Source organism: Schistocerca gregaria, chromosome 2, assembly GCF_023897955.1.
Source record: "Schistocerca gregaria isolate iqSchGreg1 chromosome 2, iqSchGreg1.2, whole genome shotgun sequence".
NCBI classification, from domain to species: domain Eukaryota; kingdom Metazoa; phylum Arthropoda; class Insecta; order Orthoptera; family Acrididae; genus Schistocerca; species Schistocerca gregaria.
This window is the reverse complement of record NC_064921.1, coordinates 521,953,216-521,968,689: the sequence shown is the minus strand read 5'-3', so window position 1 is coordinate 521,968,689 and position 15,474 is coordinate 521,953,216. Positions and strand designations below refer to the sequence as shown.

General features: G+C 38.1%; 1 protein-coding gene across 3 annotated transcripts in view; it reads left to right on the top strand.

Moving 5' to 3' along the window:
- The window catches only part of LOC126330069 (E3 SUMO-protein ligase RanBP2-like), a 257,136-nt gene that overhangs the window by 144,782 nt on the left and 96,880 nt on the right, over positions 1–15,474 (top strand). For all 3 annotated transcript variants that reach the window (XM_049996317.1, XM_049996325.1, XM_049996329.1), the window contains exons 17-19: positions 1,860–1,937; positions 2,400–3,487; positions 12,831–15,469. In XM_049996317.1, coding sequence (XP_049852274.1) covers positions 1,860–1,937; positions 2,400–3,487; positions 12,831–15,469 — 3,805 coding nt within the window. The remainder of the gene's footprint in view (positions 1–1,859; positions 1,938–2,399; positions 3,488–12,830; positions 15,470–15,474) is intronic.

Here is a 15,474-nt window from a genome sequence, read left to right as displayed (position 1 = left end):
GTAAAATTGCATTCATATTGATACTTCATACAGTTGCATATATTTTATTGGTGTCAGCTGTAGGAAGAACAATACAGTGCCATAATTTATTCTATAAATTAAATTGTACACTTATATTGTGAACAATTAATGAAGCATTTACTAGTAGAATGCTGCATTTGATGTGGGTAGCAAAATCGTATGGATGTCAAACATTTTGCAGTTGCACATGAAAACATCCGGTCGTAATTAGTCTTGTCGAAATCATTAACCACGCTTCTGTTATTGGTATAATGGCTGTGTTCTTGAGTTCAAATATGTTGCCTGCATCAGCTGTGACGCATCTGGCCCAACGTTCTTTCCATGATGTAAATGCACTTTCGTAAAATTCTGGGGATTAACTTTTAGACCATCACTTGATGCGGGAAATAAGGTATTTCTCACTATTACATGTTTTACCATGCAGGTGGGCCTTCAGACTACCAAAGAGGTAAAAATCAGACCGAGCCAAGTCTGGACTGTAGGGAGGATGAGGAACAATTTTCCAACCCATTTTCCTGCGTCTTGAAGGCTGTATGGAGTTTGGCATTGTCATGGTGTAATCTGATGAGCTGACCCTGGAGCTGTGGCTGGTGAGCCCTGAGGGCACATCACAGCTTGTCCAACGATAAACAGTAATGGTCCCGGTTAATTGTAGAGCCAGGTTCCAAAAAGTAAATGAAAATGACACGACACTGATCCCAGAAGGAGGAGGCCTTCACCTTTAGGCCTGCTGTTCATGGAAATCTTGCTTACTTCCTCCGAGGGGAACCCAGATGATGCCTCTCCATGAATTGGGTTTTGCTCTCAGGTTCAGACAAAAACAACCATATTTCATACTGGATAATGGCTCCATCAAAACACTGTTTCCGCTCTTCACTAAAGTTGTTCATGAGACCCTCGCACACATTCTTCGTCATTTTCATTTCTCTTGTCTATAATCTAGGCACCCAATGTGCACAGATTTTTTGTACCCTAGTAACTGTACCAGTAATGCCACACTACCCAATAACAAACGAGTCATTTCAGCAAGCTATTGTCATCACACACCTGTCATTTTGGATTATTTGATCAATGGTGTCCTTATTCACATCTCACTACCATCGATGGTCTACCGCATCGTGGATTGTCTATTAGAGAGAAATCACCTTCCAGAATGAGATTTTCACTCTGCTGGGAGTGTGCGCTGATGTGAAACTTCCTGGCAGATTAAAACTGTGTGCCGGACTGAGTTAGAGTCTTGGTCCCTCACACAGTTTTAATCTGTCAGGCAGTTTCAGAAATCACCTTCTGTAAACCTCTGCAACCACCACTGGATACTGTTGCGATCTACTGTGTCCTCCACTTAAACAGGGAGCAACTTCCTGTGAATCGATGTGGCAGTCATCCCCAGTTTGGAAGAGGAGCTCCATCACCAAACATTTTCACAACCTGACATCTACTTCACGGTCCATTATGGCTCACCTGTAAATGAAAGTACTTTCATATACCAACTTTATCTAAATGTTTCAACTATGTTCACAAAAAATTGCATTCTCCTCTTGCAAAAAATAAAAAATAGAGAACTGTGCAAAACTTTTTAAACACTCTTTATACCAGAATAAAGTAACATGAATATCAGAATTGATTTACAAGGACATGAGAATTGGAAACACTATAATTTGTGGAAATAAGATGAAAGTTGTAATAGACAAACTGTAAGCTTTAGTCATAATGTAATAGTTCCACTTAGTGAAGATGAAATTATCATTAATTCATTCATAATTTAAAATCAGCATGAAAATTAAAATTTTCTAATTTATTTATTTATTTATTTATTTATTTATTCATTCATTTTTCAGGCTCAAGTACAGGAACTGAGGAAAGATACCCTGAAACTAAAGAAAGGACAATCTCATGTAAACTCAGAACTTTCACAGGTTTGTTTGCAGTGAACGTATTTTTGCTGTTTAAGTTAAATGATTTATATTGCTCTGCAATACTATAGAAATCTGCATTCATAACTGTATGACATTTGAAGAATGCTGATAACATTTGTGTTCCAGTACTTCTGATAGGTACATTTAAAAGTGGAAGCAAAACTTGTGTGTGTGTGTGTGTGTGTGTGTGTGTGTGTGTGTGTGTGTGTGTGTGTGTGTGTGTGTGTGTCAGGCACTCTCTCTCCCTAATTTTATTGTTTTCTCAAGTGAATTTTTCTTTTATTACAAGTAGCATCCATATTATCAGAAAGCTTCAAATGTATGGAGCTTATTCTTTGCATGACTGTGCACTGATGCCAGAAGTTAATCACATTGAACACAATATGAAAAAGTTTATGTAAATGCATCTGATGAGAATTTTGAAAAAGTACTTGGGTTATGCAGGTATATTTTATTTTGCAGGTGTGTGATACTGAAGATGATCTTTATGTATTTGATGAAGAAGACTATGCAGAAGATGTGACAATAGCAGCCAGTCATATGGGAACATACCCACCTTTTCAGCCCTTCCCCGGTTACCCAGATTATAGACCTGTATCTGGCATAATGGGCACTTCAAGTGTGCCTTACGCACCACCACCGCCGCCACCACGAGAAGCTCATCCCCAGTTAATACCACCCACACAACCAATGGGTGGATTTTTCCGTGGTGTTGAGCCTGCACTGATATATCCCCCAGGAACTGTTGGTTATTATAGCGGCCAAGGTGCCCTTCCATTCTCCGAAGGCCAGCAGTTGCCAGATTTCCGTGGCCATCAGGCTCCTGCATTTTCTCGCTTAGGAACACATCCTGATCCACAAAACACTCAACCTGAAGTAAAAGTATCCCTTACATCTGCTCCTGTCAATGTTGTTATTACGTCTTCTGATACCTTACCTACAACAGTTCCTGTTACACAGCCCATTCTGAGTGTAACTATTCCACCACAGCATAGATTGGGAGGGATGCCTCTTGTTCATAGTGATCTTGGAACTTCCATGCCTGAGGCAATGGTGTCCACTACATACTCAGCTTCAAGACCTTTACCTCTGACAACCACACAAACTTCATTTAGTTCAACTTCCCATCTTCAGCAGCAGCTACCACCGTCCCAGGGGGCAGTACCAAATATAGGACGACATACTGTTCCTCATGCTTTTCAGATAACTATGCCGCCTCAAGCTCATTTACCTCAAGTATCATCGCTTGAGAAAGGTGCTGCATCCCTTAGCCCAGTTCTTCCAATAGCAACCAACTCTTTACTTTCATCTGTTCCTTCTCCAGTGTATTCTGCAGTTGTCACTGAGAAAAATTTGGTGCCAAAGGAGACAAGTCCCAAATCACGTCAAGCTTCAATGGGCTCTAATGCTGAAGAAGAGAATGTTGCTGAAACAGATCATGACCCATGTCCTGACTTCGAACCTGTGATTCCATTGCCTGCTGAAGTTCAGGTCATGACTGGCGAAGAAGAGGAGACAGTACTTTTTGAAAGCCGGGCTAAATTGTACAGGTAAAAAAAATATTTTTTCTCCAGTTTTCTACCCTGCAGTACTGTAAAAGATGTCATTGCTGTTAATTACTATTGGCTGGTCTAGTGTTTGGGGGGAGGGGGTGTAGATATAAATTCCAAATTGCAGTATGTGTATCTGCAAACAAGTTGAGAATTTTGCTACACAGTATCTAAACGTGCCGTATAAGCAAAGGAAGCATTGTGGTCAACATAGCATAATTAAGCAGCAACTCTGATTTTTAATATTATTTGCATCAAGACTCTGTAGTATAACGCAAAGCATTCTGCCTCATTGAACATTCCTGCTGATCTTCCAAAATTCTCTCATTGTTTCTCCATAGAGTATCTTTCCATCTTCAGTGCACTTCGTCCCTGTTTTCTTTGGGACCTCATTCCTTGACCTGACATTCTACTTACAGATCTTGTCTCCCTATATCTGTCATTAGTTTCTATAGAATTGATTTGTGGTTTTGCTAGATCGAGTTTGACTTGTGCGGTCCATGGTACTGTTGACTTGACCATTTGTACTCGTGTCAAAATTCTGTTGGTGAGTCTTGTAGGTGGTTGATCTGCCTGTAGAACTCTAATCTTCTTTTTCTGACATTTGCTGCTGGGTTTGACATCTGTTTGATTTTCCTAGAGTATAATCCGTATATCTCTTCTGTCAGATTTGGGCTGAGAATTTTTCTCAGATTTTGCGTTCTTCCTTCGGTATGCTTTCCATGTCCCTTTTCATATGGAGTTTAGAGTCCCACTTGCATACAGTATTTCAGGCTTGGTTACTGTGTTGTAATGTCTCATCTTTGTATGAAAGGATATGCGTTTTGCTGCAGGCTCTCTTCATTTTTTGTAGTAGAGTCTTCTGTGAGGTTTTTACTACTCCTGTAAGTTTGAGGATTTCATCCAGACATTTGAAATGTGTAACTCTTGTGTATATTGCAATATATTCTCATTTTTGTGTGTTTAGTTTTCAGCAGAACAATTTAGACTACTGAAAGATTTTTGGGCCAACTTTTCCTGCATGTTCTTTTAGTATTTTTATTTGTTTGGTTGCTGTTGCTTTGTTATGTGAGAGTGTACCCAGGTTGTCTGCGAAAGCTAGGTTTGAGAGTTCTATCTTGTCATGGGATTGCCCTAGTTGTGTTTTTCCTTTTCCCATTCCCCATTACTTTGTCCAGGACTAGGTTGAATGATAGTGGTGATAATCTGTTGCCTTGGTGTATTCCAGTTTTTATCGTGAAGGGGTCTCAGAGATTTCACCATGAATTTAACTTTCAATCTGGTGCCAGCCATTGTCTGTTTCATACATTGTAGTGTTTTTATGTTGAGTCCTTGTTCTTCTAAGATGTTGACCAAGGACTGTCTGTCAATGGAATCATGTGCTTTCTTGAAATCTATGAAAGCGCAAATGTTGGACGATTCCTGATTGCTTTGATTTTAGAATTGTTTTCAGCTTTAAGATTTGTGTGTGTGTGTGTGTGTGTGTGTGTGTGTGTGTGTGTGTGTGTGTGCGCGCGCGCATGCATTTTATCCGGATCGTGTTGTTTTATTAGTTTATGTAGTATAGCAAGTTGTTGATGTATTATTTTTGCTACATTGTCACATCTTCTGGCGCGTGCTGTGTATACCTGTCCTTTTTTCCCCCTAATGTAAGTCTTTCCGCTTGTGGGATTGGAATGACTCCTTACCCTCTCCCTTAAAACTCACATCCTTTCGTCTTTCCCTCTCCTTTCCTTTTTCCTTATGAAGCAACCTTGGGTTTGCGAAAGTTTGTGTGTTTGTGTTTGTTATTGTCTCTATCAACGTACCAATGCTTTCGTTCGGTAAGTTACAGAATCTTTGTTTTTAGATATATTTTTTCCCCATGTGGAATGTTTCCCTTTCTTCAGATATTGGTGGAAGTGTGCCTTGCCTGGGCAAGTGGAAGTGCATTCCGGTGTTCGGACTCTTGTTTCAGGTTCAGGGCAATTATGGATATCAGAGAAATAATGTACCAGTTTGTACGGTGCTCTTGATCAGTTAATGCAAGTTTCCCATCATGTTTTGTGAAACACCAGTCCTGTAGAGTTGTCTCGTGCCCTTGGTGTGGAAATTTTCCTCTGTAACGTGCAGTTGCTCCTTGATGTACTTTCCCTTGTTGCTTTTGCTTCCTGTTTTCTGGAATTATTAAAATGATGTAAGAGTTCTGGCAATTTTTGTACAGTTATATTCGTGGAAGGACTACCTGTGTCTAGTGTGTCTTCACATTCAGAGTCCCACCATGGCTGTTAAGTGTTTTTTCTATGTGGTATCTGTTCTTTTGCTTTTTGTGTGGTTTTTTACAACGGAATTATTCCTATTATTGTGTTATATTGTATTCTATGATCTTTTTGTATCAAACTCCTCAGTGTGTGTTCTTTTCTAATGATTTTTTTTCAGTGTACATTTGATTAGAGTTAAGTAGTGGTCAGAAACGGCATTCACACCTCCAAGCACTTGAAAGTAGTGGATCTCGTTCTGGACTGGGTAGGATATTGCTACATGGTCTATTTTGAATTTTCCCATCTATTATTATTATTATTATTATTATTATTATTATTATTGTCATCATCTTTCCTTTCTCAGACGTTATGTCTGGTTAAAAATGGAAAGTGACACGGATCTTGATCAAGCACGACTTCCTTTTAACTGTGCGGTATATGTCCCATTGCATTTTTGGAACTTTCGGGTAATTGAACATGTATCAATAATAACAGATTTCTGTAGTTGCATATATACGTTTGGATGTAGCTGTATTGTGTTGATGTACTGGTGGATATTGTGTGGCATGACTCCCGTAGTTGATAGTATAATTGGTATAATGTCAACTTTATTCTGAAGCCGCATGTCCTAGACTTCCTCAGCCAGTTGGATGTATTTTTCAATTTTTTCTCGTGTTATCTTCTGTATATTTGTTGTATTGGGTATGGATATTTCGATTAGTTGTTAATTTCTTCTTTTTATTGTTGAGTATGATGTCAGGTTTGTTATGTGGTGGTGTTTTATCTGTTATAATGGTTCTGTTCCAGTTTAATTTGTATTCATCATTGTCCAGTACATTTTTTGGTGCATACTTGTATGTCAGAACGTGTTGTTTTATTAGTTTATGTTGTATAGCAAGTTGTTTATGCATTATTCTTGCTACATTGTCACATCTTCTGGTGTATTCCGTATTTGCTATTATTGTACATCTGCTTGTGATGTAATCTACTGTTTCTATTTGTTGTTTGCAAGGTGTGCATTTATTTGTTGTGGTATTGGGATCTTTAATAATATGCCTGCTGTAACGTCTGGTGTTTATTGTTTGAACCTGTATTGCAATCGTGAATGCTTCCTTCTCACTGTATATATTGCCTTTTCTTAGCCATGTGTTGGATGCGTCTTGGTCAATGTGTGGTTGTGTTAGATGATATGGGTGCTTGCCATGTAGTGTTTTCTTTTTCCAATTTACTTTCTTCGTATCTGTTGATGTTATGTGATCTAAAGGGTTGTAGAAGTGGTTATGAAATTGCAATGGTGTAGCTGATGTATTTATATGAGTGATTGCTTTGTGTATTTTGCTAGTTTCTGCTCGTTCTAAAAAGAATTTTCTTAAATTGTCTACCTGTCCATAATGTAGGTTTTTATGTTGATAAATCCCCTTCCTCCTTCCTTTCTGCTTAATGTGAATCTTTCTGTTGCTGAATGTATGTGATGTATTCTACATTTGTGGCATTGTGATCGTGTCAGCGTATTGAGTGCTTCTAGGTCTGTGTTACTGCATTTCACTACTCCAAATGAGTAGGTCAATATTGGTATAGCATAAGTATTTATAGCTTTTGTTTTGTTTCTTGCTATCAATTCTGTTTTCAGTATATTTGTTAGTCTTTGTCTATATTATTCTTTTAGTGCTTCTTTAGTAATTGCATTATCTATTCCTATTTTTTGCCTGTGTCCTAGATATTTATAGGCATCTGTTTTTTCCATTGCTTCTGTGTAGTCTCTGTGGTTATCCAATATGTAATCTCCTTGTTGAGTGTGTTTTCCCTTGACTATGCTATTTTTCTTAAATTTGCGTGTTCCAAAAGCCATATTGATATCATTGCTGAATACTTCTGTTATCTTTAGTAATTCTTTCCACGTACAATACGAGACTGGAATAGAAGGGAGAACCGATAGAGGTACTCAGGGTACCCTCCCACACACCGTCAGGTGGCTTGCGGAGTATGGATGTAGATGTAGAGTTGTTGATTTGTTGCTGCCAGTAGTTTCAGATCATCCATGTATAGCAAATGTGTGATTTTGTGTGGGTATGTTCAGCAAGGCAGAACCAGAAAGGACTTAATGAGTCTCCTTGGTATATTCCACGCTTAATCTGTATTGGCTGTGATGTGACTCCCGTCTCCAGCCATCCTGATTTAGGTTTTCTGTGATTTCCCTAAATCGCTTCAGGCAAATGCCGGGATGGTTCCTTTGAAAGGGCACGGCCGATTTCCTTCCCTCACCCGAGCTTGCGCTCCGTCTCTAATGACCTCGTTGTCAATGGGATGTTAAACACTAATCTCCTCCTCCTCCTCCTCCTCCTCCTCCTCCTCCTCCTCTGTGATGTGACATTATTTGAATTTGTTTGGATATTATATGTGGTTTTCCAATTTTTCATTACTATGTTCAGCAACTGTATCAATTTAGGATCTACTTTGTATATTTCGGATATTTGTAGTAACCATGAGTGGGGTGCACTATCAAAAGCTTTTTTGGTAATCAATGTATGTGTAGTGTAGCGACCTTTGTTTAGTTTTAGCTTGATATGTCTCCTCTGCATCTATTTTGAATTGCTCTTTACATCCTCGTGCTCCTTTGCAGCAGCCTTTTTGTTCTTCATTTATAATTTTGTTCTGTGTTGTATGTGTCATTAATTTCTGTGTAATGACTGAAGTTAATATTTTGTATATTGGTGGTAGGCATGCCATGGGGCGATATTTTGCTGGGTTTGCTGTGTCTGCTTAATCTTTAGGTTTCAGACAAGTTATTCCTTGTGTAAATGTATCAGGGACTGTGTATGGGTCTGCAATGTACAGTAACTGTTAAATAATGTAGTTAGATGTGAATGTGTTGAGGTGAACTTCTTTAGCCAGAAATTTGCTATTTTATCTTTTCCAGGGGCTTTCCAATTGTGCATAGAATTAATTGTTCGGGTGACTTCATGTTGCAAAATTACCACTTCAGGCATTTGTTGTATCATCTTGTATGTGTCTGTTTCTACTTGTATCCACCGCGCATACCTGTTATGTTGTACCGGGTTTGACCTTTGTTCCATGTCTGTTATGTTTGGTGGATTGTCTATTTTAATGTTTGTGTTATCTATTGTCTGGCAAAATTTCTTTTGGTTTGTGTTGAATGTTTGGTTTTGTTTCCTTCTAAGTTGTTTGGCCAATGCTTCTAATTTCTGCTTCTTTTCATCCGATTGCTCTATCGCTTCTTGTGAGATTTTACCTAACCTTTTTCATTTTTCGTTTTTTGTTTGATATTTCATTTCTTATAAATTGTGTTAGCTGTCCGATGTATTTTATTTTGTTGTGTATGATTGTGTTGATAGTTCTTATTGTTGTTTCGACTTTGTGGGTTATTTGGTGGTCTATGCAGGAATGGTCTAATGTCTGTATTTGTGTCTTTGTATTCTGTATATGTCAGCTGAAATTTTTTTTTCTATATCTAACGTGTGTCACTTCGTGTTCTGTTTGTTCTTGTATTGTGGCTGTCTTAAGATTTCGTTTTTCTCTGATTGTTTAATTGATGTGTGTTGTTCTTTGTCTGTTTGCTCTGGGATGTTCGAGCTCATTACTGTATTTTCTTCTTCTTCTGATTGCACATTATTTTGTTCCAGTATTTGTTGTTTGATGTTTTCTAATTCTGACTGGGGTATCCTGTTATTTTTTATTACTACACGGATCTAATCAGTTATTCGTTGTTCTGTTAAAAATTTTAATTCTGGGTTTCTGGTAATAAATGTTGTGTATACTTGTGATCTGTATCCAGCTCTTGGTTCCTAAGTTTGTTGCTCGGTAACAACAGAACATGAGGTGTTGGTTAACTTCACGTGACCATCTCATCCTCTGGCTTTGTTTCGCTTCTATTTGGATTTAAATAATTTTCAGTGTGGCTAGCAGTGTCATTAACATTGTGGACGGGCATAGGGTTCAAGCGTCGCCCCTGACCATGACAGCGCTTGTTTGAGGCTTCATTAGTTCTGTCCTGAACCAACTAATCACACAGTAAAAGGGCGGTTAGCCCTATTAGTGGTTTGTTCTTTTCGTCGCCTTTCACGACTGGCAGAACATACCGGAGGCCTGTTCTTTTCCCGGGTCTCCACAGGTTGTTGTTGTTGTTGTTGTTGTTGTTGTTGTTATTTTATACAGTGTGATGAATTAGTAAAGGTATGTCTACAGCTCACTTTTTGCACATGCTTACTTGACTCACAGAGCAGCAGTATACATGCCATAGTTAGCTGAACACATCGGTTCGTTGCCTCTTAGTTCTTGCAGTCCTGATCAGATGTTTCTATCAAATTGTAATATTTTTTGGGGGAAACTGATGATGCATCTCTCTGGGCAAAATAATGTTAGATGTAGTAAAATTTACAGGTGAGAAAATTGGCAATAGTGGTTGTATTTTGGAAACACAAGTTTCAGTAACTAATAATAATTTCTTGTATGATACAAAATGTTACTGTGATTCATCCTGAAAATTAAAGTACATAATGTAGGTTCTGACAGATTATAAATTGTACTTCAGTTTTATTATGTTTGTCATTTAATAAAAGTGTTTTGCGGCAGCAGATGGACAAAAATAATAGAATATTAGATTATTCTAAAACTGTAAGAAATCTGATGCTGTAACAGCTGGCTCCACACGAACAAACCATGAAATGTGTGGTGTCTGCCACAAATTTCCATTTCAAAGAGTTTATTTAAAAATTCAATTAAGAAACTTTTGTAATTTTAGGTGTTAATATGTGAGTTACGCAGTTGTCTGCTTTAATAGTTCTGTTAAGATGGTCTTCTGGATGGACTTCTAGAAGTAGCACTAAGTGTGCATTATTAAGTTTGAATGTTTCTGACCTCATGAACTAGCAAAGTACTGCTAAATACCTATACACATTGTAAACAGACTGATTGTAGTTGTCTTTTGTCATCAAACAATGCTTGAGTCTCACCAAGGATGGATAGCTGTGCACCTGGTGTGAGAAATCCATTCTTGACGAAACACACACATGAAAAATGTAGGCCTTCCCAGTGCTCCAGAAACTGTCAAGTGAATGCCCAAAGTTGAACAGAAGACATAAAGTGAATTCATTTTACAACCTGCAGTGGGACTGAGAGCATGTTTTTGCTTTCGTGTTATCTAAGAACTGTTTTTACTCGATCTGTTATTGGGTGTCGGTAAGCGAGAGTGTTCTGGGAAGCATGGCAGTTTGCACAGATTTCAGTACCAATCAATTTTGTACATCTATTCAACTAAAATTGCTGCTATATTGTGTGAATATCCTATCCAAAAGACTTGTAATGCCAAATTAATATTCGTTCTTTTGGTCTGTTGCAACAAAATGTAAGATTTTTTTTAGTTATAAGTTTGTCTCAAATTGTCTAGATTATCCATCTGATAAATTCTCAAAATCCACAAAAAATAGTTCTTCTTTTCTAATTTTAATTTGAAAGCTATTTTTTGCATCCTAACAGTTCAGTATTATAATCATTTATTGTATAATGTCCTCTTTTGATTTGTACATCATGTCGGAACAGTTCCCCCAGCCTGCATGCATTTTGCAGCCCATCTGTTAAAAAACAGTGCTACCACTAATTTTTAACATTGACAGTGCCTCCACACACATGGCAACAGTATCCTATGGATGCACTTTTAAACTGAAAATAATTATGGTGCTACAGTTTCAGTGCAGTGCTGCAAAATAGTAGCTACTATTTTGCAGCACTGCACAGGTAAATTTACTAATTCTCAAATGATCATATTTGGTAAAGGCTATATCTATCGGTCCTCATTCAGCTTTTTCTGTCCTTCATTTTGGTCATAGTAAAGGCCTAAACAGAACTGTACTTGCTCTTTGGTATTTCTAAATTATACTGACAGTTATGATTTTGAAGACATGGCCATAGACACAATTATTGTGAAATTGGAGCATTCCTTGTCTTCAGTCAGAAGAAACTCACTTTAAGAGATAATGTGCTGTTAATGGTACTTGAAGTCTCTCTTCCATTTTGAAGTCTGCTCCCCCCACCACCCAAAATCATATCGTTCAAAACATTGCAACACAGTGGAATGGCAGGTTAGCAAAAGTCTGTGCAGATTTTTCAGGAGATGTAGTGTGACTAAAGCCAACCCCAGTGATCCAGAAGTGTTTGCACTTAAAGGAGGTTATGTTGACATACTGGTACCAGAAAAGTCAGCTGTCTTCCCTCCCTTTGATGACACATTTACAATTGTGTATTACTTTCTTGGGAAGTTGTGACACCCATTTTCAGATCACACTGTTGCTATGTCACTATAGTAACCAATTATTTCTAGTTTAAATAAAATTGGTGTCAGAATATTTTGACACGGCTTGTACTTCAACATACAACAGTAATCAGGAGGTGGTTGCTGTGATAGCTGAAACCAGGAATACACTACAATTGTGATTTTTCCAAGTGAATAAACATTTTTAAAAATTCTGTTTACAGATTAATAAATCAATTGTGAAGTAAGTGTGAGATCTTTTGAAACAGATGGGAGTGTGAGTGGCTTTTGCTGGAAACAAATGAAACATTAGTTCCATTCTAAATTAGCTGTAATTATGAGGGATGCTAATGTGAAAGGTTTTTCCATGATCACATAAAATTGCATACTGCAGGACTTCAAAATTATCGAAACATTAATTGTAGTTCTTACGTGTGTTAAAGTTTCATTGCATTTATATACCCTATTGCTACTATTTGTCATTGAGTTTTTAAGGTAGGACCATACACAATTAGAGTTAAGAAATATGTAACTTTTTCTGCAGATATGTAATATTAAATGCTACGACTGTATCCGCCTGTAAATAAAATCCCTCATAATTACTGCAAATTTAAAATGGAACTAACGTTTCATTTCCAGCAAAAGCCACTCACACTCCCATCTGTTTCAAAAGATCTCACACTTACTTCGTGATTGATTTTATTAATTTGTAAACAGAATTTTTAAAAATGTTTACACACACACACACACACGCACACGCAAAAATGACAGATTTTCACTGTAATATGGTTTCTGGAAAACATTTGCAGCCATTCTCACACCTTTTTTTTTTTTCCAGGTTTGTTGAGAAGGAGTGGAAAGAACGAGGAATTGGAAATATAAAACTACTGCATAATCAAAAGACGGGGAAAATAAGAATACTTATGCGTAGAGAACAAGTCCTGAAAGTTTGTGCTAACCATTTCATATCTGCTGACACAGAACTAGTCCCAATGAAAGACATAGCTTGGATATGGGTTGCATATGATTTTGCTGATGAACAGGTGAAGTTAGAGAAGTTGTGTGTTCGTTTTAAAACCCCAGAAGAAGCGACAAGTTTTAAGGATGCATTTGAGAAAGCCAAGAGCATTATTAGATTGGCGCAAACATCAATAGAAGATGAATCTACAGTGTCATCAAGAAGTGCTAGTTCAACCAAAACTGTTGACTCAGTTACTTCGTCACAGGACAGTTCCTCCTCAGTTCTCAAAAAAGAAATTTCTAGTCAAACATCTGTAACACCTTCATCTACAGCTCCTGTATCAGTGTGTGTTACAAGCAACAAAATTACTGTGGGTGGTTTTACATTTGCAAGTACTCCAAGTTTCAAGGATAATACAACACCTGAAGGCAAAACTGTTGATAATGATTCCTCAAAAACAAAGGTTACACAGGATGATGCTTCAAAAGTGAGTCCGTTTGCTACCTTCAGTTTTGCAATGCCGTCAAAACCTGTATCGTTCCCGGAAGTTTCAAAACCAGTGGCAGTGGTCATGGACCCATTTAAGACAACTTCCACACCAGATACTTCAACATGCATTACAGTGGCGACTCAGAGCCAGGCTTCAAAGCCAGGTACCACAGTTTCAGAAAGTTCAAGGATAGCTGTTTCAAAACCTGAAGTTTCTAATTATCCAACACAGTCTCACCAAATAGGAACATCACAAGAAGTCACACAATTTGGTTCTCAGAGAAATATTATTGCAGTGGGAACTGAAAAGGCTGGAAATGAACCACTGATGTTTTCATCTAATTCATTAACATTTGCAGATCTTGCAGCTAAATCACCTGCAGAAAAACCTGCATTTGCAGCAGATTCAAATTTCAAAGGATTTGAAGGTGCAGGTAGTTTTGTGTTTGGAAGTACTCAGACATCTCAGAAGTCCAAACCTCAAATTACTCAAAGTTTGCCAGACAGTCTGTCAGAGCGGCCACCTGAAGAGTTTGTTCCAACTGCTGAGTTCAAACCTGTGATTCCTTTGCCAGAATTAGTTGAAGTGAGAACAGGAGAAGAAGATGAGGAAATTATCTTTGAGGAAAGATGCAAGCTTTTAAGATTTGATGGAGAAAATAAGGAGTGGAAAGAAAGAGGCATAGGGAAAATGAAGCTGTTGCACGATCCAAAATCGGGCAGGGTACGCTTGCTGATGCGGCGTGAGCAAGTTTTGAAAGTCTGCTGTAATCATGCCATTACTACAGCTATGAAGTTTAAGCCACTGTCGACTTCAGACAGAGCGTGGTACTGGGCAGCTCAAGATTATTCTGAAGGAGAAATGCGCCGAGAATTGTTAGCAATAAAATTTAAGACAACAGATTTAGCAGAACAGTTTAAGAAGGCAGTGGAAGATACTCAAGCAAAGATGATAAACGACAGAATACCTTTAGATGGTAGCATTAAAGAGGAACTATCTGCAGAGGGTAATGATGAGAAACAGTTGAAAGAAAAATTAAGAACAGGAGAGGGCACTAATACTGCATCAAATCTTTGGGAGTGTCCTTCTTGTCACAAGAACAACCCATCAGATTCATCATCTTGTCATTCATGCAACAGCAACAAAATACAAAAAACATCTGCTGAGGATTCACCTCTGAAGTCATTATCTGAATTCAAACCAAAAGCAGGTTCATGGGAATGCAAATCTTGTTATACAAGAAATGAGGGAACATGCCGCACTTGTGTTGCCTGTGAAGCAGTGAGGATACCTACTACTACTACAGTGTCTACAAGCAGCACCACTTCTGACCACGTCTCAAAACTAATTTCACCAAATATCGTTCCTCTTTCAGAAGCTTTCAAACCAAAGCCTGGTTCTTGGACATGCAGTGACTGTTATCTTACCAATGAAGAGAGAAATAACAGATGTGTTGCTTGTGATAAACTTAGGCTTGGAAGTGATGGAAAACCCATTAATGAAACCACAGCAGAAGATAAGACTGCATTTAAATTTGGAATTCAAAGTTCAAACACTGAAAGTTCATCAGGTTTCAATTTGTCTCGCTTTTTGCCTACATGTGACGTTATGACATCTGTCACAACTACAACTACTACTGGTATGAGTACAACTACTAATGCATCTTCCTGCGTTTTCTCATTTGGATTTCCCAAGATTAACACACAAAACAAAGATGGTGCAGCATCATTCTCTTTTGGGAGTTCAACAGAGTCACAGAACACATTAGATCCTGTTGGAACATCATTGAAATACGACTTGGCTGTGGAACGTGACACAGTACCAAAACAAAGTATCTCATTTGGCTTCCAAGTCCCAACAAGCTCTGTTGACACACCACAGGTCAAGCAGTTGCCTGAAACTAAGAACACACCAACCTTTATATTTGGAAACTCATTGCCTGCTACTAAACCTACAGGAGCTGCTGTGACATTTGGAGCAGACAAGACACCCATAAATGAAAATAAACTGGTGCAAGTTCGTTCAGGTAAT